The sequence below is a fragment of the Haliotis cracherodii genome, unplaced genomic scaffold (genome assembly GCF_022045235.1).
Source record: "Haliotis cracherodii isolate W230 unplaced genomic scaffold, xgHalCrac1.p SCAF_13, whole genome shotgun sequence".
In the NCBI taxonomy this organism is placed as follows: domain Eukaryota; kingdom Metazoa; phylum Mollusca; class Gastropoda; order Lepetellida; family Haliotidae; genus Haliotis; species Haliotis cracherodii.
The window spans coordinates 12,720,385-12,747,425 of NW_027266268.1; the positions used below are offsets into that span (position 1 = coordinate 12,720,385).

At 40.7% G+C, this 27,041-nt stretch overlaps 1 protein-coding gene and 1 pseudogene across 1 annotated transcript; both read right to left on the bottom strand.

The window, feature by feature from the left end:
- Positions 1–1,647: 1,647 nt before the first annotated feature.
- On the bottom strand, positions 1,648–11,309 carry LOC139459477 (endoplasmic reticulum chaperone BiP-like; annotated as a pseudogene).
- A 42-nt stretch (positions 11,310–11,351) lies between these two features.
- LOC139459634 (endoplasmic reticulum chaperone BiP-like) lies at positions 11,352–21,417 on the bottom strand. Its single transcript, XM_071241223.1, has 8 exons — positions 21,330–21,417; positions 16,923–17,287; positions 15,557–15,788; positions 14,485–14,732; positions 14,194–14,348; positions 13,695–13,930; positions 12,980–13,129; positions 11,352–12,653 (listed from the first exon to the last, which is right to left on the bottom strand). The coding sequence occupies exons 2-8, from the start codon at positions 17,072–17,074 to the stop codon at positions 11,829–11,831; spliced, it is 1,998 nt and encodes a 665-aa protein (XP_071097324.1). The 5' UTR covers positions 17,075–17,287; positions 21,330–21,417; the 3' UTR covers positions 11,352–11,828.
- Between the last annotated feature and the right edge of the window lie 5,624 nt (positions 21,418–27,041).

Consider the following 27,041-nt stretch of genomic DNA (forward strand, 5'->3'; position numbering starts at 1 on the left):
TTCTCAACATCACACATATGTTCATGTACATAGCATATATTCCCTACATCACACACATGTTCATGTACATAGCTTATATTCCCTACATCTCACACGTGTTCATGTACATAGCTTTTATTCTCAACATCACACATGTGTTCATGTACATAACTTATATTCCCTACATCTGACACATGTTCATGTACGTATACATAGCTTATATTCTCTACATCACACATATGTTCATGTACATAGCTTATATTCTCAACATCACACATATGTTCATGTACATAGCATATATTCCCTACATCACACACATGTTCATGTACATAGCTTATATTCCCTACATCTCACACGTGTTCATGTACATAGCTTTTATTCTCAACATCACACATGTGTTCATGTACATAACTTATATTCTCTACATCACACATATGTTCATGTACATAGCTTATATTCTCTACATCACACACATGTCCATGTACATAGCTTATATTCTCTACATCTGACACGTGTTCATGTACATAGCTTATATTCTCAACATCACACATATGTTCATGTACATAGCATATATTCCCTACATCACACTCGTGTTCATGTACATAGCTTATATTCCCTACATCTCACACGTGTTCATGTACATAGCTTTTATTCCCTACATCACACACGTGTTCATGTACATAACTTATATTCTCTACATCACACACATGTTCATGTACATAGCTTTTATTCCCTACATTACACACGTCTTCATGTACATAACTTTTATTCTCTACAACACACATGTGTTCATGTACATAGCTTATATTCTCTACATCACACACGTGTTCATGTACATAGCTTATACTCCCTACATCACACACGTGTTCATGTACATAGCTTTTATTCCCTACATCACACACGTGTTCATGTACATAGCTTATACTCCCTACATCACACACGTGTTCATGTACATAACTTATATTCCCTACATCTCACACGTAATCATGTACATAACTTATATTCTCTACATCACACACTTGTTGATGTACATAGCTTTTATTCCCTACATTACACACGAGTTGATGTACATAACTTATGTTCCCTACATCTCACACGTGTTCATGTACATAGCTTATATTCTCAACATCACACATGTGTTCATGTACATAACTTACATTCTCTACATCACACATATGTTCATGTTCATAGCTTATATTCTCTACATCACACACATGTTCATGTGCATAGCTTATATTCCCAACATCACACACGAGTTGATGTACATAGCTTATATTTTCTTCATCTCACACGTGTTCATATACACATTACCTGCATACCTACATCTCTACACATCTTATAAATATCTAGGGATGTTTTAAAAAATAATCTTCTAAATACACATTTGTTTGTAAATTCGACCGAAAGGCAGGATTGAGAAAGTCTGTTATTTTTTAATGGGGAGGCACATACAATATATACACATGACAACGGCACAATTACAGCAATGAAGTTGACACTAACCCAAGAATTCAATACATGAACGGACTCGATCCATCTGTACGGGGTGATGGAATATATCTCAGCAATACATTATCAATCCTCGTTAAGGAGTGGTCAGCCTCACACAATCCACGTATCTGTAGTTTCAAGCTGAAATGTAAATTTTAATGTTCTCCTTCTCCTCCACTAGAGCTCATCGTGTGAGATGTCCTTGACGTTATCTTGAATGACATGTTTTCTTGTCACAGCCTTTCTGCTCCTCCATTTCTTCCCGGCTCTGAGTTCTGCTTCAGTCCTCATCCTCATCTCTTTATCCTCTTCAGCAAACTCTTCATATCTTGGATCATGTTCTCAATAATTCCAGGTGACATTTTATCTCCGTGGCGGTCCTGAATGACAATGCCATTCTTGTTTCCAGTTCCTATGTCCTCAGCAGTGACCGTCAGTATACCATTCACGTCTATCTCAAAGGTAACATTAATCTGAGGATCCCCTCTCAGTTCCGGGGGAATTCCTGTGATATCAAACTTCCCTAGGATATGGTTGTCCTTCGTCATGGCCCTCTCGCCTTCACAGACCAGGATCTCCATCACGTCCTGATTGTCCTCGGTTGTTGTGAACTGCTGAGTCCTCTTGGTAGGGATGGCTGTGTTCCGACTGATGATCTTGGTCATGACGCCTCCAATGGTCTCGATGCCGAGACTCAACTTACTGATTTCTAAAAGGTCAAAACATTCATCAATGGTGTCGTCATAGGCAGCAATCACTGCTCCCTCGAGGGCCGCCCCATAGGCTACAACCTCTTCTGGGTGAATGTCTTCGTTTGGTGCCTGGAATTCAAGATTTACAGCATTAGCCTCGTCAAAGGGGTCACACGGGCAATACACATGAATGATTATTTCCCATGTAGACCCGTGAAGATCCGGGGTAAAAGATCCGGTCTTCAGCAACCCATGCTTGCTGTAAAAGGCGACTATGCTTGTCGTAAGAGGCTACTAACGGGATCCGGTGGTCAGGCTCGCTGACTTGGTTGATGCATGTCATCGTATCCCAATTGCGTGGATCGATGCTCATGATGTCAATCACTGGATTGTCTGGTCCTGACCTGATTATTTATAGACCGCCGTCATATAGCTGCAATATTGCTGAGTGTGGCGTTAAACAACAAACAGACAAACGAACATATTTCCCATCTGCCAAGAACTGCAAAAGACAATACGACCTCTTTCGACCAATAAAATGAGGGAATAAGAAGGATTATTTTTTTAATCTGTCTTCCTGGAACACCTTGTTTCATGAGCATATTTATCAGTCGACTTTGAGACCGGCCATTTGATATTCTGGATCCGGAGGGAGCCAGGGATTTTATCGAAAAAATAAATTGCCACTGCCAATTCTTGGAAAACATATTCTTCAGACCTTTGAAAAACAAGACATTACCTGCCATAGTAGTTTCCCAGAGACTTTGAAAGGTATCTCTTTACGTTTTTTAACGTAGCTGATATATGACTGGTTATTATAGCCTCGATATTATGAAATACTTGCCTTCCCACCAAAGAACCAGTTGCCGAATCCTGGGAATCTCACTTGGTGCTCCGACCAAAACAATCTCACGGATGTCCGTCCTCTTGAATTCATCATTATCCAGGATGGTTTGCTTGGACTTCAAAGTTGATTCAAAAAGGGCCTGGAGTAATGAAAAGTACAGAAACTTATCCGTATATGTGACCTGGCACCAGTGTAATATTCCCTATATATGACCTAGCGGCAATGTAATAATCTCTATATATGACCTAGCACCAGTGTAATATTCCCTATATATGACCTACCGGCAATGTAATAATCTCTATATATGACCTAGCACCAGTGTAATAATCCCTATATATGACCTAGCACCAGTGTAATAATCCCCATATATAACCAAGCACCCAGTGTAATAATCCCTTTTACCAAGCATCATTCTGTTATTATATCAGCAAATTATTTAACGTCCTCAAGCTTGGCTCTAGTGAGGACTTCAGAAAATGCATGGCCGCCCATGAGTAACTCGATCTCCACCCGGGTCTGATGCTGGGAGGACAGGGCTCTCTTCGCCTTCTCCACCTCACGGCGCAGTTTCTGGATTGCCCCACTATCCTCCTGTAGGTCCTGACTCGTCCTCTCCTTGTATTGCTTGATGAAAAACTCTATCAGCCTCTGGTTGATGTCTTGACCACCTGGAAGGTAATATATGGAAGACATGCATGTAATCACATACACAATAAGCGACACTATGGTTTATATTAAAAAATGGTGTTATTTATTGATGGAATAATTCAGACAACAGTTGCTGTTTTTGAAGAATACATTTACAACGAATTAATAAGTTATAGTTTGACGCCTCCATGGAATGTATGTTGTGGTGTGTCAGATTGATGTGTGAGAATGTCCGAAGTGATGCAGGTCTTAGACGTTTTCCACATTGGTGACACCAGCGAGCATGGTAATGGTGGTGGCAAACCTAGAAATATCATCAGGATGAATATAAGAATCCTACGATCACAGGTTACTGGCACGCCTAAGGGACGCAACTCAGCGGAGTCACGTCATATATCCATGGTATCAGTAGACACGCGGTAGACAACAATAATGTGAGATCAAGGTAAACAACTTCGGTATCTACATTATCCATGAGCCTACCTAGATGTGTGTCTCCATTGGTGGCCACCAACTCAATCACGCCGTGGTCGATGGTGAGTAACGACAGTCAAACGTCCCCCCTCCCAAGTCAAACACCACGACGTTCTTTTTGCCCTCTGACTTGTTAAGGCTGTACGCTATGGAGGCAGCAGATCTTAAATATACACATTTCTGTCAGATCGTCATCATTATCATCATCATCATCGTCATTTCATCATCATATGATTAATATTGTTGTTCATGTTGGTTTTGGATTTTATATCTACCATTAAACCGGACGCGTTTCAGTGAAATAATCTGGTCGCTAGATTAATTTTAGGTATGGTGTAATGCTCCTCTGTAAACACGCAGAAGTCCCTATTCAAAATACATAAAACAGCTGCATTGTAAATAAAATACCAAACATCAAATATTTACTGCCGAGTAAAAATAAGTATACACTTGAAAATTGGATTTGACCAAAATATTACAAACTGAAAATAGTCGCCGAAACACCGAAACTTAAGGTTTCTAACCCGTATCAAATACATCAAAATCAAATAACAAGTTCTTATATGTTTTATTTTTAGCCACCATTAAACATGGGTGTATACTAAGTCTTTCTTTTGCCTAGTAGTTAAAATACAATCCCTAAAAAACACACATCACTGTATTAATATGATTTGTTTAGTCATTAAACTCGCCAATAATAGAACAATACGACGAAATGTGATTGCAAAACGTTCTGGCTTCCTACTGCAGCTTGGGTTGTATACTTCCCATGGAGCTGAGGATGCAATCTGAAAACTCCGCTGAGTGAGGTAATAGTCTAGCGTACCATGAGCATGCTTTCGGTCGAGAAAACGATGTTATCATCATAATTATTGTTCTTTTTATTGTTATCAAATTGGATGGTTTTGGAACAAACATTCTGCCTTTTGTAATACAGAGTTGCGGTCAAGATCACAACAACCATCAAGATTCAGGAACAGATAACTTTTCAAAGGGAGACATAGGGTGTCATATCAAGAGATAGATCAAGTAAATGTGTGCATTTCCATATAAAAGCACGTGTAACAACAGAGAAATAGATGTACATTAGCGTTGTAGGGAATAGGCGATATCAAGATACTAACGGTTCATTGATTAGACGTAGAATGTTCAGCCCAGCGATGGTACCGGCGTCTTTGGTTGCTCTCCTCTGGCCGTCATTGAAGTAGACGGGGACGGTGACAACAGCATGGGTGACGTTCTGGGTCAGGTACGTCTCTGCTATCTCCTTCATCTTCGACAACACCATCGCCGAGATCTCCTCAGGAGCGAACACCTTGTCCTCTGACCCAACTCTTACTTGGATGTGCGGCTTGTTGTCCTTGTTTATTACCTGGTGGATAAACATGTTGATAAACATGTAGCCCTCAGACCCAATCTCAACCTGACGGCCTTGTTTATATTAATTTGTGGATAAACATGTAGAGAAACACGTGGTCCTTAGACCCTACCTATACCTGATGGCTAGGTATATTATCTGATAAATAACACATTGATACACACCTTGTCCTCTGACGCAACCTTAACTTGATGGCTTTGTTTATTAACTGACAAATAAATGCATTGATACACACCTTGTTCTCTGACCCAACCTTCACCTTATGGCCTATTATTATTAACTGACAAATAAACACATTGATACACATCTTGTTCTCTTACCCAACCTTATCCTGATGGCCTTGTTTATTTCCTGACAAATAAACACATTGATACACATCTTGTCCTCTGACGCAACCTTATCCTGATGGCCTTGTTTATTTCCTGACAAATAAACACATTGATACACACCTTTTTCTCTGACCCAACTTTAACCTGATGCCCTTGTTTATTAACTGAAATAAACACACTGGACCCAATGTGTGGAATCAGTGTTATGTGAACTAAAGGACAACATATGCTGCTTGTGTTCTTGCTGCGTGTGTGACTCTCGTGCATGCATTGCATACAGCTGTGATACAGCTTGGATTGTGCTCATGACGTGCCTTTACTCGCATTTGACATCGGACACATAAGTGAGTGAGTAGGTTTTGTACATTACGTCAGCTGGATGTAGGATACTGAAGTGGTGCAGGTCTTCAAGGCCTACCATTGTTTTCATGTGAAAGGAGCTGTACAACACATTTCTTCAGGACATCTAGTATGTCAATAATATATTTTTAAAGGGTAAAATCTGAAGATAGTTATTTTTGCAACTTTCTATTATGGAAAATTTGATTCAAATCTTTATAGAGGTACCAGATGAATAAATAAACATAGTTACAAATTCAACCCGCCTTGAAAGGAGATCGTTGTATGTCCCGCTGCACGGAAGGGTCATCCCAGGTGCTGCCAATCAGACGCTTGACGTCAAAGACGGTGTTCTCGGGACTGGTGGTCAGTTGGTTCCTGGCTGCGTGTCCGATCAGGGTCTCCCCATCCGGAGTGAATGCCACATAGGAGGGGGTGATCCTGTTCCCCTGTTCATCGATGATGATCTCAACCTGGTCATTCCGGAACACTCCTACACTGAAACATAAGACAACAGAAAAATTTATTTTTTTTCGTCTAACAAGCAGATATGTAACATGATTTCAAAAGGAAACACAACTTTATATTCCAGATCTTTGGAATCTTACACACGACTGAGCGACTCACGAAAGCTGCCCTAAAATAATATTACTGCCTGAATCGGTTTGTGTGTGTGTTTGTTGTTCCAGCCACATTGTATCGCGACCATATCGTTTCCGATTATAGATACGCATGCGTAGCGTCCATATTTACATAAACAGGATGTCATGTCTTCACCTCGAAAATCTGTTTTGAGCGATACAAATTATAACAAAACTCTCTTGAAGAGATCAATTTTACTTCACAAAAACACTTCATGAACCGGGGACGAATGACTGATATCTTTAGTTTTGTTCAATCGCAGCCTATCTGGTCGTTTAATAGACAGGAACCTAGTTAAATGAAAGGCGTGCACGACATGGCCGCAGCAGTTAAGTGAATCTAAGATCGCGGACTCCATACTTTTACTATAGAATATATCCGTGTTTGGGTGAACACACGTGCTGTCAAGATCTTTGAATTTGAGGAAACTTTCTATAAGGTGGGACATAGACAACTGACGGCCATAACAATAATTATCCATATACATATAGTTAACGTATCAAGTACACCGTCTTGGTTGGAACTACAGATAAGCGTTATTTAACAACCCCAAAGGAACATTTGGACAAATACGGGACCCAAAATAAAGAAGTTCAAATTTCACATACAATGAATGATCTCTAAAGCGCTCTTAAAATATACACAGTAAAGCCCTGGCCTTGCTTTCAATTCCTTCAAGATGTTTCAACGCCACACTCAGCAATATTCCAGCAATAAGATGGCGGTTTGTTGTTTGTTTGCTTGTTTGTTTGTTTATTTGTATTGACGCCGCACTCAGCAATATTTCAGCTATATGACGGCGGTCTGTAAATAATCGAGTCTGGACCAGATAATCCAGTGATTGACATTATGAGCATCGGTGTACGCAATTGGGACACGATGACATGTATCAAACAAGTCGGCGAGCCTGACCACCCGATCCCGTTAGTCGCCTCTTACGACAAGAATGGGTTGCTGAAGACCAATTCTAACCCGAAATCTTCACGGGACTGGCGGTTTGTAAATGATCGAGTTTGGACCAGACAATCCAGTGATTGATATAATGAACATCAATCTACGCAATTTTGATACAATGACATGCAATCAACAGAGTGACTTAACCTGCTCACATTATCCATTGAGTCGCCTTAGGCCAGGTTCACACAGTGTCGATTATGGCTCCCGTTTTAGAGAAGACAGCGCTACGACACGAAGAGTGAAAAAGTCCTATCCTCAATGATCTGGAATGTCCTACCATTGTCTGAATGTAGTCGTATATGTTCGTAACAGAGTCCTACGGATCAGGAAAGGCCAAGAGAGGTAGGCAAAGCACCCCCGACAGCCGGTTTTGTCTAGTCGGATTACAATCGTGTTTATGTCATGACAGATTCTGCTGTATCGGATCAAAATCGAAACAATGCCCTGTGTTGTCTGGACGCTGTCCTGTGGATCGGGACGCTGTCGTGATAAACGGGCATGAATTCTTCATTGCCGTTTCTTGTCGACTGAGTCCAGATTGCGTCCAGATCTGGCCGAATGCGAACCGTCTTTGTCGGTTCACTGTCCGGTCACTGTCTGATCTCTGTCGGATCGCATTCGGGAGAATCGGGACGCTGTCGGGACAGATTCGGTCGTTTTTTACCACGCGGATCAGATTCGGATTGAGAACGGGAGAATCGTGACGCTGGAAACGGCTGAATCGGGACGCTTCCTGAACACTATCTGATTGTTTGTGAATTTCCCGCCACAAATCACAGAATCGTGATCAGACTTTTGACAAGTATAAATCGGGAATGGTCCTATCAAGGACGGCATTAAAAATCCTGAATGTGTGACTGAGATCTTAACGACAAGCGTAGGTTGCTGGGGAACTATATTCTTACCCCTCACACAAAGAAACCCGCCTTTCTGACAACTACTAGTACTGTTTGGAACACCAACATGCGTACGAACAGACATGATTCCATATTCGTGATTCGTTAACCCGGACATTCATACTCGGAATAAATAGTACAATCTGGATAAACGGGGTCTCACTAGGTAATTTCGCAGTTTAAATCATATGGATATGTACCAATAGACCCACTAGGAGTAGTCTGTTCCCAAATGTACTGCTATTACAGTGCGGGGCTCCTCGCTGTTGCCATTGGTGGGCGGTATTTTAGAGTTGGCATCTGCTTCCACATAAAAGCATGTTGCCCCTAACAACGGCACCACACATAATGTGTATTCATGTATACAATGTATGATGGCTTTCGGTATTCTGCAAAACAAATCAATGCTGATGACTGTCGACATATAGGACAGTGATGTCTAATTTTACCATAAAAGGTCTTTGGTTGTAATTGGTTGTGTCCATCTGTAAATTAAATTGAGTCTGGACCAGACAAACCTGTTATTTATATTACGAGGAATGTCTCTCGTCAAAGAGAATCAATGACAGGCTATCAACCAATCATCTCATTTTTTCATTTTATCTTTACTCTCAATCAGACGAAAACGGCAGAAAATTCTTCAATCTAATTCGACTTTATATTTATGTAGTCTCAATGGTTCATGTCATTGGGGGCAGTTAATGATTTTAAAAGGGGGGGTGGGGGGTCGAATCCCATAATCACCCGGATCCGACACAACAAGTTATGCGAAACATTTATACGATCTTCACATATTACCCTCAGGCCAACAATATATTTCGTTTCGCGTACGATCCCAAATTTGCCTGCAAACGGCATGTCCAATGAAATACAGAGTTAAATTTAGTACACATACCTGAGATGCAAATGAAATACAATAGAAGGTCGTCATTATTCCATGCCTCGAGGTATTCGTCTCATCCGTGCTGTTTTCTCCACAGTTAAGATATAAACATAACGTCTTGATTCTTACAACTGCATTCTCGGCTATGAATAGAGATTCACATGTAGACAGTTGTACATAGCATCAGTACGACGAGTTTGGATCCATACAACACGCCTCTAGTGGCGTGGCATACATCGACTGGCCAGCGCGCAGGAAAGACGCTCTCTGATTGGCTAGCGATGGTCATGTGCTTCCTGAAAGGGAGGTACACGTAACCTCCTGTTAGTTCACTGTTTGTAAACAACATGTAGCAGTTGACGAAATTGTCGGCCTGGCTTATATCGTCAGGTCAGCAGTTCTCGAGAGGCGTTTTTGACTCAAGTAGCGACAGTCGTATTTCTCATATTGCATTGAGAGAAATACGCCGTTGTGCCGCTTGAAAACCGTGTACAACGAGTTCCTTATGTTTGTTGCCGCTTCAAACAGTAGCTCAATTCTATCGCTGCGTGTCAGCTTGATATGGGAGGAAAGCCCAAATAGGTCTTAGACGTGAAAGAACGAACACGGACACGGTGCTGACAAACCCTTTTTCATAATAAGGGTGAATCTGGAATTCGAACCCACTATCGTTATGGCACGCCTACGGAACTTAACATGTGCCCCTTACTGGATATAGCATCACTCTAGGGCAACACGACTCATGGATGAAGTAGGACTAAAAGAATTCCAAGTTCACAACTACATTTGTTGACCAATTTACATTGGGAAACGTATGATGCACACCATTAAGATATTATATATATACTTTCCAATACTGGTTGACACAACAGATAAGATCAGAAGAATTATTTAACATTTTTTAAAGAGTGGGGTCCAAAATATCGAAATCTACTCTGAGATAATGTTACTGACTACAACAAACTACATTTGGTTTTCAAAGAGGGGGTGGGGGTATTTTTTTTAAAGAGGGAGAGGGGTCCAAAATATCGAAATCTTCTTTGAGATAATGCTTCTGCCTACAACAAACTACATTTGGTTTTCAAAGGGGAGGGAGGGGGGGGGGGGGGGGGGGGGGGCGGACATTGAGTATTGAGTATGGTTTTACGCCGCGTTTAGCAATATTCCAGCAATATCACTGCGGGGGACACCAGAAATGGGCTTCATTGTAGCCATATGTGGAATCTTACCCGGGTCTTCGGCGTGACGGGCGTACGCTTTAACCACTAGACTAACCCACCGCCCCTGGTCCGGACACAGTCCCCTGTGCATTATGTATATTTACCCGTGAAGAGGTCTTCAGCAACCCATGATGGCCGTAAGAGGCGATTATGCTTGTCGTAAAAGGCGACTAACGGGATCCGGTGGTCAGGCTCGCTGACTTGGTTGATGAATGTCATCGTATCCCAGTTGCGTGGATCGATGCTCATGATATTAATCACTGGATTGGCTGGTCTAGAATCGATTATGTACAGACCGCCGTCATATAGCTGGAATATTGCTGTGTTAAACATCAGATAAACAAGCAAACAAATCATTCATATGTTTGTCGGAAGAATCCACTAAGTGAATGACTGGTCATGCTCTGTAACTTCACTGATTTTGTGCTACCAACCACTGGTCGGCCTTGGGTCGATTATTTACAATAAGCCGCTGTTCAGGTGTACAATGTTGACTGCCCCTTTAAACAACTAAAATATATTCACTCACGCCATGACCATAAGGAACAACAGCCATGTAAACAGCGACACTTTTTATTGACGACAAAACATTGACATTAAGAAAGTTGAAAACATTCAGATCGCATTCATTCCAGGCATACTCTAACGTGTGTATCTACATCTTTTCGCTACGCATGCTTCAGAATGGAATAAAATGGTTGGAAACTTATCATAGTAAATATGAATATATGTTTGTAATTTGTCGTGCTTCGGTTATCTAATCCTCTGTGCTTATGCTATCAGATATCCAGGAATATCCAGGACCTTTTTAGCAATGACTCAGGTAAGTTTGTGATTCAGTTTACAATGAAAATACCTGACACACTTGTATATCCGTGACATATGAGTAAAGAAAAGGAAAACATATCACACCGCATCATTTAGATAAGAGAAACTACTCGCACCTCCACCACCTGACAGCATTCGCGAAAACTCGTGTCTTTCCGTAACCGGGAATGACACGAGTGGACCCGAATAACGCATGGTAGAAGGGAGATAACTCTAAACACTCTGTTATAAGTCTTCATGCAGATGAGAAGAATCGTCTTCTTTCTTTCCATCCCCGGAAGCAGTGTACAGTTTATTCATGATTGGCTTGACCACTTCTTCCAGTTCAGTCTTCTGTTTCTGATACTCTTCAACTGAAGCATCCTCGTGACTGTCCAGCCATTTAATTGAATCGGCAACAACCTTCTCGATCGTCGATTTGTCTCCGGCGCTTAGTTTAGCTCCCAGTTTATTTTTGTCGTTTATTTGGTTTCGTAAAGAGTACACGTACGTGTCCAGCTCATTTCTAGCATCAGTCTTCTCCTTCACTTTCCTGTCCTCCTCTGCAAACTCTTCAGCATCTTGGATCATTTTCTCCATTTCTGCTGGCGAGAGTCTGTTTTCATCGTTCTGAATGACAATATTGTTCTTGTTTCCAGTTCCTATGTCTTCAGCAGTGACCGTCAGTATACCATTCACGTCTATCTCAAAGGTAACATCAATCTGCGGTTCCCCTCTCTCCGCCGGCGGGATTCCTTTCAGATCAAACTTCCCTAGGATGTGGTTGTCCTTCGTCATGGCCCTCTCGCCTTCATACACAAGGACCTCCATCACGTCCTGATCGTCCTCGGTTGTTGTGAACTGCTGTGTCTTCTTGGTAGGGATGGCTGTGTTCCGACTGATGATCTTGGACATGACGCCTCCTATGGTCTCGATGCCGAGACTCATGGAATTAACGTCGAGAATAAGCAAATCTGGAGTTTTGTTGTCTTCGTCGGAACCAAGCACTCCTCCCTGAACAGCAGCTCCGTAAGCTATGGCCTCGTCTGGGTTGATGCCTTTTGATGGTTCCTGGAATACAAGATTATCAAGATGGTCAAAGGGTGTTTGTGTGGAACATTTAACTATTGCAGCATTTACTCCTTGATTGTTTGTTTGTTTATTTTGAGTAATATCTAATGTACCACGGAAAGAAATACTTTGGCCTCAGTTTTTAAATTCGCTTTCTTCCTTTTTTTCAGAGAAATGTGCGAATACCTATCAGTGACAGAAACATAACCTGTCTGTGACAAACGTCGTATAGGTCCCAGAAGTGCTCATGCTCTCCATGCTTGGGGTAAATGACGATTAAAGAGTCTATTTGATGACCATTCCTATGACGTATTATTGACACGTACCCTCCCACCAAAGAACTCCTTCACCAGCTGTTGAATCTTAGGAATCCTGGTGGAGCCGCCGACCAGAACAATGTCCTGGATGTCTGTCGTCTTCATGTTCCCATCCTCCAGGGCAGACTTTACGGGTTTCAGGGTCGATTTAAACAGATCCTGGCAAAGTTATAAACACATTAACGTGCATCTACCTGTCAGCAAACATGGTGGTCTAAGATTTATTTCCATTGATTATTAAAATACGTAATTGTTGTCATATGTAACTGCATTAAATAACCCTGGGAAAGACTTGTTGCTGAAACAATTAATTTGAAATGATAATTTATGATCACCAAAACGTTTCTGTAATTTTTGTGCTACTCGTCACACGCATATTTAGGGATCTCTTTGTGGAACATGACTCGGGCAATTTGCAATAGAAGGACACATCGTGTTAATATCCCTATGTGTGACCTTGCACCAGTGTAATAATCTCTCTATATATATATGACCTAGCAGTGTAATAATCCCTATTTATGACCTAGCACCAGTGTAATAATCCCTATTTATGACATACCACCAGTGTAATAATCTATAAATATAACCTGGCACCAGTGTAATAATCCCTATGTATAACCTACCACCAGTGTGATAATCCCTATATATGACCTACCACCGATGTACCAAGCACTAAGTATCAAGCACCGTTCTGTTATTCTATTCGTAACATATGTATACGTACTAAGTTAAGTTCCTCAAGCTTGGCTCTTGTGAGGACTTCAGAGAAGTCATGGCCGCCCATGAGAGACTCGATCTCCACCCGGGTCTGATGCTGGGAGGACAGGGCTCTCTTCGCCTTCTCCACCTCACGACGCAGTTTCTGGATGGCCCTGCTGTCCTCATGTAGATTTCGTTTGGTCTTCTTTTTGTATAACTTGATGAAAAACTCCATCACTCTCTGGTCAAAGTCCTCACCGCCTGGAGAATGTATGGAGGGTGTGCTATGACATTGTGTGACATTCAGTGATTGGTGTAGCCATATAAAGGGACAATGTTGTGCACCCACATTTGTATTTGTAATAATAACCAGAGGAAATATATCATGCAAAAGTCGTTCATGTAAGTGCAGTACGAATGAGAAATAGATAAATAATCAAAATGTCATATCATCTTTGACATGTTCAACATGGCAGGGATTTGTCGATATGCAGAATGAGACATTTTGTATCCAAGAAATTTACCAAGATGTGTGTCTCCATTGGTGGCCAACACCTCAAATACGCCGTGGTCGATGGTGAGGATTGACACGTCAAACGTTCCCCCTCCCAAGTCAAACACCAGAATGTTCTTTTCACCTTCTGACTTGTCAAGGCCGTACGCAATAGAGGCAGCAGTTCTAAAACATACAGTGTTTTGTTACTCATCATCATCATCATGATCATCATCATCATCATCATCATCATCATCCGTGTTCCGTCGAGAATCTATTGAGACAACTTTGTTCAACATTGATGTAAAAGCGTTTCACGTACGGTTCGTTGATCAGACGTAGAATGTTCAGCCCAGCGATGGTGCCGGCGTCTTTGGTTGCTCTCCTCTGAGCGTCGTTGAAGTAGGCGGGGACGGTGACGACAGCATGGGTGACATTCTTTCCAAGGTACGTCTCTGCTATCTCCTTCATCTTCGACAACACCATCGCCGAGATCTCCTCGGGAGAGAACACCTTGTCCCCTGACCCAACTTTCACCTTGACGTATGGCCTGTTGTTCTTGTTTATTACCTGATGAATAAACGCATAAATAAATAACTGTTTCACCTGGACAAAAACCTGTCAAACCAACAGATAAACTGCACACTACCTTCATAAACACTTAGATAAACTGCCTAATAACAAACTAATTACACCCGGAGGATAAACTTTGCTATGTCAACCATACACACTGCCTTGTAACATCCCGATAAACACCTGATAACACCCCAATACAATCCGTAATACCAACCCTGAAAATACTGCGCTAATGCCCTGTTTAACAGGCCCCCAACTCTCTGACAAATAGGCCTATAACGCCGGGATATACTGTCCCATAAAGGCCTGATCAACTGACTATAAGCGTCTGATAAACAGGCCCCCAACTCTCTGATAAACAGGCCCTTAACGCCGGGATATACTGTCCCATAACGGCCTGATCAACTGACTATAAGCGTCTGATAAACAGGCCCCCAACTCTCTGATAAACAGGACCCCAACTCTCTGATAACAGGCCCATAACGCCGGGATATACTGTCCCATAACGGCCTGATCAACTGACTATAAGCGTCTGATAAACTGTCACACGACGCTCTGATGAACAGGCTCATGACGCCCTGATAAATTATGTCTCAACGCTCTGATACACTGCCCAATAACGCCCTGCCATATTGTCCCACAACGCTCTGATATAATGCACACATAAGGACCTGATAAACACGCTCATAACGACCTGCTAAATTGTCTCACAACGAGGGAGGTTGACTTAGAAACGACTTTCATCAATTGAGGCGTTATGAAATACCCAAACCAAAACGATGCTCTATTTTATTCCATTCGTGTGAAGAAATAATTACCTTAAAAGGATAATATTGTATGTCATGCTGCACGGACTTGTCATTCCACGGACGGCCAATCAGACGCTTAACGTCAAAGATGGTGTTCTCTGGGTTGGTGGTCAGTTGGTTCTTAGCGGCGTCTCCGATCAGTCTCTCCCCTTCCGGAGTGAACGCTACATAGGAGGGGGTGATCCTGTTCCCCTGTTCATTGGGGATGATCTCTACATGTCCCTTCCGGTACACGCCCACACTGAAACACGACACATCAATGTTACTGAAATACAAACTGCAAACTTAGTATCACCGAAACATACTGCTACTTCTACTGCCAGTACAACTACTTCTACTTCTACGGCGACAGATACTTCTACTATTGCTACTACTACTGCCATTACTACTACTTCTTCAACTACTGCAATTTCTACTACTACTATTACTACTACCACTACTGCTGCTACTACTGCTACTACTACTACTACTACTACTACTACTACTACTCCTACTACTACTACTACTACCACTACTACTACTACTAGTACTACTACTACTGCTGCTGCTGCTACTACTACTACCACTACTTCTACTAGTATTTCCTCATTTAATACTTGTAGTACTACTACTACTGCTGCTACGACTTCTACTTTTACTTTTACCACTACTACTACTAATACTATTACTACGACTTCTACTTCTACGATTACTACTACTACTACTACTACTATTACTACTATTACTACTACCATAATACTACTACTACTACTACCACTATTACTACTACTACTACTACTACTACTACCATAATACTAAAACCATACTACTACTGCTGCTGCTACGACTTATACTTCTACTATTACAATTACTACGACTACTACTGCTATTACTACTACTACTACTACTACTACAACTACCATAATACAACTACCATACTACTACTACTACTACCACTACTACTGTCACAAGTACCACCACTACATATACTGCCTCAACTACTACTACTTTTTGTCTTAATCAAGCAAACACGCCGTGATATATAAATGAAGTGTTTAATTGTCTTCGACGTGGCGTTACACGATGATCGGTTTCAGCAAAGCCGAAGGGACGCAACTCGCTGAACAGCGAATTGCTGCACCCTAGTCAGCTGGGCCATCCGTACCCTCTTTTATTACGAAAGGTGAGTGTTTGGGGTGGGTTTTACGCCGCTTTTAGTAATAATCTACCAATATCATGGCGGGTGACACTAGAAATGGGCTTCAAACATTGTACCCATATGGAGAAACGAACCCGGGCCTTCGGCGGGAAGAGCGAACGTTTTAACCACTAGGCTACCCCAGCACCGTTAATCACGATAGGAATGACAAATGTAACAGACTACGTATATACTAACCATGAGTAGGTTGTTCCCAGATCTATTCCGATCACAGTTCCGAAATCCTCAACTTTGGGCTCTGTGTCCTCAGCTTGCACGTGCCTGCATGTTACCACTAGCAACAGGATCACGCATGTTGGTATCGTCCTCATGTTTCTGTATATAGTCATCTGTTGGTACAATTTGATCAGTGCCGTGACTTTCACTGTGTACCAGTGTTTGATGTACGTGACGGCGTATCACTCTGCAGTACTCCAACAGTATATCCCCCGTTAGTTGGGCTTGACACAGGGTATAAATCCGTTGTATGTGACGGCGAATCGCTCTGTTTTTAATGCACGTGGCACCGTGTTTCACCCTGTGGGAAGGCAGTATTTGCTTTTCTGTAAAAAAGAATCAAAGTTTGTGACTGACATGAGTACATTTCAAAACAAATGAAACTGATCAGCGTAGAAAATACTATGACACATAAATATTGCAACTACTTCAACTAATACTGCAGCAGCTACTACTACTACTACTGATACTACTACTACTGCTTCTGCTGTTACTGACGCTGTTCAGAGTTGCGTCCCTTAGGCAAGCCAGAATCCAATAAACGTGGGTCCTAATAAGTGATGGGACATTATTTTTGTTTGTTTGTCAGCACCATACATGCTCGTGTGATTGCAACAAATGTGTAAATGTCTAAGACCTGCATCGACATCGCCGAATGCTGTTAAGAGCGGCGTTAAACCAAACTCACTCACTTACTGATATTATTGGACACTATTAATACTAGCATTACTGTTACTTATGTATATATTACTACCGCTATGCTATGCTATGCTATGCTATGCTATGCTATGCTATGCTATGCTATGTCTATTGCTACAACTAGTAATATTACTAATACTAATTTACCACTAATATTACTGCTGCTATTATCAGCTATGCATATTATTGCTACTACTAAAGTTACTACTACTACTACTACTACTACTACTACTACTACTACTACTACTACTACTACTACTATTACTTCTACTACTACTACAACTACTATATCCAAACTACTACTGACCACGACTGTGTTTACTACGTTACTAAGCAACATACATACTACTACCCTTTCTTTTGCAACAACTACTTTTACTACAGCTACATTGCTGCTTCAGCTCCTACTTCGTCCTGTTTTAGTAATACCAGTATTTCTAGGATTACTACGTCTACTATCACTCCCACACCCTCTCTACTCCACGTCAGCACCCTCTACCACAATTACGTCTCCCGCCCAAACACCACCCCATTTACTGCTAGATGTACATAGCGTTACGATTGTCATTTTGGGGTCATTCTCAAAATGCCCCTTCGCCATTATCAATAATTTATACTTAAGCATAAACAAATATGAATGTTTGGTGTCAAGTTTCTCATACGATACTTTAACTTTTACAGAACCCTTTCAAACCAATTCGTAATGGGCGACAAACAATCTCATTAAAATCGGATCTTATTTCTCAATACCGGTAGCGATAACTGAGATATGAGTTTCATGAGATTGTGACAGATCATTTCAGTAACAATTATTCGTTCCGTTTCAGGTACGATCCTTCTTATCAAACCTGTTGATTTGATTAACCAATGAAATACCGATTTTTAAATAGCTCACCTGAGTTATGAATGAAATATAGTATTGTTACAGAAAAGGTTAAACATATCCAAGCTTCGAATTATTCGATCGTGCGGCATCAGCTGGGAAGTTTACTCGATAGTAGTGAGCTAATATTACAGGTGTAGTTTCAGGAATATAACCGCAATACATATACGGTGACATTTGGCGGCGTGGCCTTAATTGACTGGTTAGCGTAGTGCTGTAGACGTTGTTTAATTGGCTAGCGACAATTGTACAGCGCATAGTATCTGAATGACACGTACTACTTGGCGCCAACTGATGACAGCCTGGGGAAATAGCATGTCAACATGGTGCAATAACTCAAGGACATGGAGTAATGCTGCGTTCTGGTTTCATCATACTAACTGTTATGAGTTGGCGATTCAGTTCTGCAGACGTATGCTTGAGACATTGAGTATTTCCTCACATGTAATCATTATTTTTCATTTGCTATTTCAAATTCATTTTCTTTGGATATTCAATAGGTCCAATATATTGGGGTTTTATAGACTAATTATTTAGAATTACATTTTTCTTAACAAATCTACAGTTGCTATTGATATAATTTCTTACACAAATTACCCGTGAAGATCCGGGGTAGTATAGGTCTTCAGCAACCCATTCTTGCCGTAAAAGGCGACTATGCTTGTCGTAAGAGGCGACTAACGGGATCGGGTGGTCAGGCTCGCTTACTTGGTTGAAGCATGTCGATGCTCATGATATTAATCACAGGATTGTCTGGTCCAGACTCGATTATTTACAGACCTCCGTCATATAGCTGGAATATTTCTGAGAGCGGTGTAAAACAACAAACCAAACCAAAACCCCCAAAAATGAACACAAATATTTATTATTTGGCACTGTTTGTGGCAATTATTTTCGATGAATGTTTGGTAGCGATATATCGCGGAATATATATTTACTTCTGATAAGCGAGAAGTAGCCCTATAGTTGTACGTGTTGCTTTATAGTAGAATACATGTGTGTGATACATGCATTAGATCGATAAATAAAGATCAGTATGGAGGTACAAGTAGGCAAGCTCAAAAGGTAAAAGGTGTATATACGCACAGTGTTAACGTCATCCTATTGTACTATCCTATAACTACTTTCCTGTTTTGTGTACAAGCAACTCAAAAGTCAGCGGGTACTGGTGATTTATTTTGTAAATTTTACGCAGATACACAGCTTATCTGTACTGACTATATGCACAGGTTCAATTTGACATTATGTTGTCAAATGTGTCATTTCTATTATAGACTACTGCTTGAAACAGTTGGTTTAAAATCTGTATTGTCAAAGCATCTATTAACTGCTCGTCATATGTCTCAGAAATTAAGAATTGACAACATACTTGATTTTCTAAAAAAAATCAAAGGCCGTGGGATCGCGCTAAACTTTCAAATTTAATCCTGTTTGGGCATCTTTTCCCCATCATGAACGGGTATTTATAACTGTTACAGTCACTTTGCATTAGGGGGCACAGGTGGCCCAGTCGTCTAAGGCGCCGCGATTCGCTGTGCAGAGTTGCGTCCCTTGGGCACGCCAGAAACCTATGATTGTGGGTTCGAATCCCGGTTCGCCCCGATTATGTTTCTAGGTTTGTCAGCACCATACCCGTGCTCGTGGGTTTCAACGAAGTGGTAAATGTCTGAGACCTGCATCACTTCGGGCTTTCCTCCCACATTAAGCTGACAAGCCGTGATATAACTGTAAAACTGTTAAAAGCGGCGTTAAACCCAACTCACTCACTCACTTTGCATTTTATACTCCCTCTTTATCCTAAGACAATGGAGATATCATACTCTGGATTATTGAGGACGTCTCATGTTTATCCGCTTATCCGTAAACGCATACACGTCATGCTTTTCTTCTATATTCTTAAACAAGGGAGGTAGTTCAATGGTTATACAATGACTCTTACATATGCAACATAGAATTATCTCCCGTGTTCATCATACCAACTTCTAAATACCACTTGAAGTGGTTCTTTATTCTGTTAGTAGCACGACATGCTTTCTGGGCTGCGTAGCTATATACGTTTCTCATGTCAATATTCTTAAGATAGAACCAAACTATGTTCCGTATTTCATAAATTTGTCTTGTACATTTTACCGTGAACAGTTGGGCCAATTCTAAGCTGTGAAATTGGTCCGGTGGCCTACATTCTTACGAAATAAACAACGTCTTACGATAACTCGATATAGTTTCAATGATCTTTGCTTTGAGTAAATGAGGTTTTACGGTGTGTGTGTTTACTATGCATTTATAAGCAATTAAAGGACATTTAGTTGTTCCGAGAATATATAATACTTCTATTAATTGTTACATTATACTACAGAGACAAAACTCCGGTATTATTGTATTACGCAATGGATAATTTTGTATGTGTAATATACATATGGTGTGTTAAAAAATCCCCGAGGAATAAATATAGTACTAAAAAACTGCTAAGAGATAGAAAATAGTATTATTACCAAACTGAAATTTCACGTTTAAACCAATGCTACCAAACTTTGGCACTTTTGTGCTGATAATTCCCCACAACCGCATTTGATAAGAGATATTATATTAATGCTTTTTACACTTGTCTTAGATTAAACAATTTCTTTTCTGATGTGGACCCTAAATAACTGAATATTTCTTAACAGTTTTTAATTAAATGGAAAAAAATAAAAGTTACACGTTAATAACTCAGAACGGTAAAATATAGTTAAATAATGTTATATTATTACATACATGTGAATATTCAATATTTGTATAACACATACCTTTTAAACTGAGGGCTTATTCGTGTTCCCGCACGTGGAAGTGTACCGGCACGCTGTGAGACAGACGCGACACGCACCTGCTTATACGTGGCTGTTGTGCATTACACTTGCCGGTGGTATTTCTTCGACTAATATAGCAGTCGACACCATATGTCGCATTCAAATTACAACCTTTTGAGAATGAACTTACATAGAGCTCAATCTATACGACAGTGATCATATACATAAATTGAAATCGATGTGCGGGCCTCCAGCTGCGAATGCTACTGTTTATCAAGCAATAATGAACGTCGTTTCATCGACAGGAAATTGATTGTGAACGAAATAGGATACAGGTTTCGAGAAACTTGTAAATGATATTTCTGCATTAAACTATCACATGAAGAGTTAAAGTGTATAGGTGTTGAGTGTGTCGTTTGTCTCACAAGAGTATTCAAATATGCTGAGTGTATTATTTATCCGACATTCCTCATAATTAAAACTCCACCATCGTCTTCATCAATGGAGTCGGGGGAGCGCAAGTGATGGGGTTGGGTCAACGGCTGGCCTAGGGGTTAATTTAAGGTAAGGAGTTAATCAGCAACGCAGGATCCATTGGTGCAGGGCCCCGTTCCACAAAGTGACCTTAGCGCTAAGTCGATCGTAACTCCCTGACTTACGACAGTCGTAGCGTTAAGATCGCTTTGTGGAACGGGGCACTGGATTCGAATCCCGCTTGTATCCCATATACACGTATACTGATCTGACGGAACCATTGTCAGGCGTGAACCTAAATTGCCCCCTCCGTCATCGTCTTAGGAGAGAAACACGACGAGTGAATCGGGTTATGCCGTATTTTACAACACTTTGAATTTTCTTCACCAGAACGTCAGTTTAGTTATTTACTCAAATTCGTATCGACAATGTACGACTTGTACATGGGTGGCCAAGTAATCCAAGTCACCATAGTTTGCTGGGCAGAGGTACCTCTCTAAGGCCTGCCAGAATTTAAAGGTCTGACAAAGCTTCAAAACCAGAACACAACTGGAATTCGAAACCAAGAATCCTGGCATGACTGAGGGACAGCTAACTGCACCAAACCTCAACGTATTCACATGCAGTCATAAAACAATTGTTTGTTCCAGACAAAACTAATGTTCTTGACTTCCATCTATTAACCACGTTTTGTCTGTACAAGCCTGAATATCCGGGGTAGAATAGGTCTTAAGCAATCCAGGCTGGCCGTAAATGGCGACTACGCTTGTCATAAGTGGCGACTAACGGGATGGGGTGGTCAGACTCGCTGACTTGTTTGATGCATGTCATCGATCCCTATTGTGTGGATCGATGCTCGTGATATCAATCACTGGGTTGTCTGGTCCAGACTCGATTGTTTTACAGACCAGAATACAAGTGTCTGTGAAGGGTATCTATGTTAAGCTGACGCATGGCATTTCCGGGTGCTGGCACTATAAAACCATCACACACAACACACACGTGCATGTACGTCCATATATAATTGCAAAATTCTTGGCATGTGATGTAAATCCCCATTTCACCTCAGCTGTACCTGACCAAGGTATTTACTTGCACTGATCAAACAGTTTGTCTGTACCAGACTAAATTTCAACGTATTCACTTGCATCGATCAAACAGTTTGTCTGTACCAGACCAAAACTCAAGTTATTCACTTGCATCGATCAAACAGTTTGTCTGTACCAGACCAAAACTCAAGTTATCCACTTGCATCGATCAAACAGTTTGTCTGTACCAGACCAAAACTCAAGTTGTCTCTTGCATCGATCAAACACTTTGTCTCTACCAGACCAAAACTCAAGTTATCTCTTGCATCGATCAAACAGTTTGTCTGTACCAGACCAAAACTCAAGTTATTCACTTGCACCGATCAAACAGTTTGTCTGTACCAGACCAAAACTCAAGTTGTCTCTTGCATCGATCAAACAGTTTGTCTGTACCAGACCAAAACTCAAGTTATTCACTTGCATCGATCAAACAGTTTGTCTGTACCAGACCGAAAACTCAAGGTAATCACTTGCATTATCAAACATGGTTCGTCTGTGCCAGACCAGAACTCAAGATATCCACTTCCATTTCTCTTACAATATGAAACAAATCCAATGTCCAGTATCAGTTTATTGTTGTAGAAGTATTCTCTGTCAACAAACATGACATATATATCACAGACTAGCAAGTTGAGTGGCTCTCCTAATAACAATATGTACCTAAAATGCAAGGCAAAAGAAAATATATACCCACGTTTGATGGTGGCTAAAAATGAAAAGGTTATTTGGGCGTAATGTATTTGAAACAGGTACCATAGTTGTTTTGGACCCTAAGGTTGTAGTGATTCGGCATCTACTTTTTGGTCAAATCCAAAATTCAAGTATATACTTTCTTTTGCCAGTTTATAAATTAAATCTGCCACCAACCATCTCTGTCATACAAAGCAGCAATATAACAACACAGATATGCTATCACTCAAACAATGACTATATAAATACCATCACAATTGTATTCAACTGCACTAGAAAGAGGGTGCCAATCCCTTCACCTCTGAATCCCGAATACTGCTCAACACAATCCTCAAAAGCACATGTCACATATCCCTCTCCAAAGGCTGAATGTCAATCACAGACGAGAAACCTATAGAACGCGTTCCTCGGTTATAACAGCGTGCAATTTGAAGTTAAGTTACTGAAAAAATATAGAAAAATAAAACATAAAAAGGAATTTTTATGAACACCAATATTGTTTTTCAAATGTTGAATTTGCATACCAAATATGAGATTATTCACATAGCTAAGTACTGAATACTCTCTAAATAGAAGCCGAATCTTGTGTACCAAAGGGGGTTGGCAGCCTCTAGACACATATGTTATGTTAACACAGATGAGATACACAGCCTGAGGACACATTCGCTACTCATGAGCAACAGATTTGACATCAAGTATTTGACAAGTGGTGTGTGGAGTGAACTGGGTTTAGATGATTTTAGAAATATACAGTACAGTACAACCTCATATACAACTTTCCACAATAAATTAATAAGATTTTAGTTCATTTTTTTAAATGTTATTCATGGGGTATTAGGTTTTATATATGTTATATTTTTATCCAAACTTAAAAATGAAAGTGTGCACAGGCACTGTCAACTTATGTGATTCTGTTCATACATCTGTTCTTTACACAGACCCATTTCTGAAATGGTCTCGAATTTGTGAAGTAGTTAGGCTGATTGTTGATTTTTGTCACATGTGGTCCTGTGTACAGCGCATAGGTCACAAATCAGGTGAGGTTAAGCAACATTGGTAGCGGAGAGTAGTTGGATGGGTGACTCCAGACAGTTTCAAGGGCTTCGGTCCTGCCGTAATTGGGTACTTGGTAGGATGAGATGGTTATGTCATTTTTAACCTTCTATCTCCACACAGGCAGCTTGGGTTGTATACTCCCCAGGGAGCTGAGAATGATAATAGAGGGCACACAGATCCATTGACCAGGATAATATATTATATAGCACTTTGAGTGTGCTTTAGACCAAAGGTTTTCCCGATCAATCTAGTCAGAACTAACAGGGTTTCCTGATCAATCTGGTCAGAACTAACAGGGTTTCCTGATCAACCTGATCAAAACTAACAGAATTTCCTGATCAATATGGTCAGAACTAACAGGGTTTCCTGATCAATCTGGTCAGAACTAACAGGGTTTCCTGATCAAAACTAACAGAATTTCCTGATCAATCTGGTCAGAACTAACAGGGTTTCCTGATCAAAACTAACAGAATTTCCTGATCAATCTGGTCAGAACTAACAGGGTTTCCTGATCAACCTGATCAAAACTAACAGAATTTCCTGATCAATATGGTCAGAACTACAGGGTTTCCTGATCAAAACTAACAGAATTTCCTGATCAATCTGGTCAGAACTAACAGGGTTTCCTGATCAATATGGTCAGAACAACCAGAGTTTGCTGATCAATCTGGTCAGAACTAACAGGGTTTCCTGATCAATATGGTCAGAACTAACAGAATTTCCTGATCAATATGGTCAGAACTAACAGGGTTTCCAGATCAGACTGGTCAGAACTAACAGGGTTTCCAAATCAATGAGGTCAGAACTAACAGGGTTTCCTGATCAATCTGGTCAGAACTAACAGAGTTTCCAGATCAATCTGGTCAAAACTAACAGGGTTTCCAGATCAATGACTGGTCAGAACTAACAGGGTTTCCAGATCAGACTGGTCAGAACTAACAGGGTTTCACTGTATTAAGAATATGTTAATCAGACAAATTACAAATCCAAATCTTCCTAAATCTATTTTACCAAAATCTACAAAACAGTGAGCACTGATGTGTCCAATGTATCCCCTCAAAGAAAATTCAGTACTGGATACTGTACTGATTTTCGAAATGTTTCATTATAACCCATATGTCTCCATCAATCCCACTTACTGCTAATAAAGATAGAAATAGCACTGTATTATTTAACAATCGATTGCACATTAGTGAATAAAGAATGCAGACATGTTTAACGAGAGCTGCAGTCATGTGTAACAAGACCTGCACTCATGTGTGGTATTAGAATGGATTATGCTTACAAAAAAATAATTGACTCTGTAACAATAATTTGCTAAACATTTTTTATATTTTTACGAGCACTGAATTTGAGGCAGTTTGGTTCATAATGCAACAACTATGCTTTTAGAGGTATATTTGGGTGCTTACAAATGAATTTAATGTATGGTTTAATAATGGCCCAATAAATGCATGTTTGAAACTGACCGTTGTACATGTTTTTGGGAGGAGGGGGCACGGATGACCCAGTCGTGTAAGGCGCCATGATTCGCTGTGCAGAGTTCGGTCCCTTGGGCACGCCAGAAACCTATGATTGTGGGTTCGAATCCCGGTTCGCTCCGATTATGTTTCTAGGTTTGTCAGCACCATACCTGTGCTCGTGGGTTTCAACGAAGTGGTAAACGTCTGAGACCTGCATCACTTCAGGCTTTCCTCTCACATTCCAAGCTGACATGCCATGATATAACTGGAATAATGTTAAAAGTGGTGTTTTAACCCAACTCACTCATTTGGGGTGAAAGCAATCTCATGAAAATGAGAGTCTTTACTGTGATACAATACCTCTAGGCTTAAACATCCACAGGAGTCACTAAATTCTCGGGATGAGTGAGTCAAACAATTAGACGAGCATATCTAGTGACACCAAAGGTGGATTTCCTAACATAAACTACACAAGGTTTAGGTATAAGTTAGCACCCTCCTCATGGTCCATGATCACCTGCAGAGGGGGCACTGACCTATCTATTCAACATGGAAAACTGTGAACAGAGGCACGTTCCCCTCTCATCTGAATCATATCATCCAACCCCGGAATCTGCACGTGCAGGGTAGTCACAAATTTAACAACCCACCAAAATAATGGACATAACATATACACCGTAATAACGCCCAGGGCGCTCTCAAAATTAGAAATGGGGGGCTCTTATCAGAATATTATTTTGGTGAAAGATTGTAAATTTCATGGTTTATGCTGACAGCCTGAAATGTTTATATACGACATATATATATTTCCAGAATTTAATTGCCCATAATTAAGGGTGCATATAACACACGAGTGCGTATTTTACACGAATAAATAAGTCTTGTGTACATTGATCAATCGGAAGGGGTGCTAATTGGGATTGTTTACTAGCCAACAAATA

Coding starts and splice junctions, on each gene's coding strand:
- LOC139459634 (XM_071241223.1), bottom strand. CDS start 17,074: ATGACTATATACAGAAACATGAGGACGATACCAACATGCGTGATCCTG. Junction 13,931..14,193: donor CAATGGAGACACACATCTTG/GTAAATTTCTTG, acceptor TACATTCTCCAG/GCGGTGAGGACTTTGACCAG. Junction 12,654..12,979: donor AGGAGTTCTTTGGTGGGAGG/GTACGTGTCAAT, acceptor CTTGTATTCCAG/GAACCATCAAAAGGCATCAA.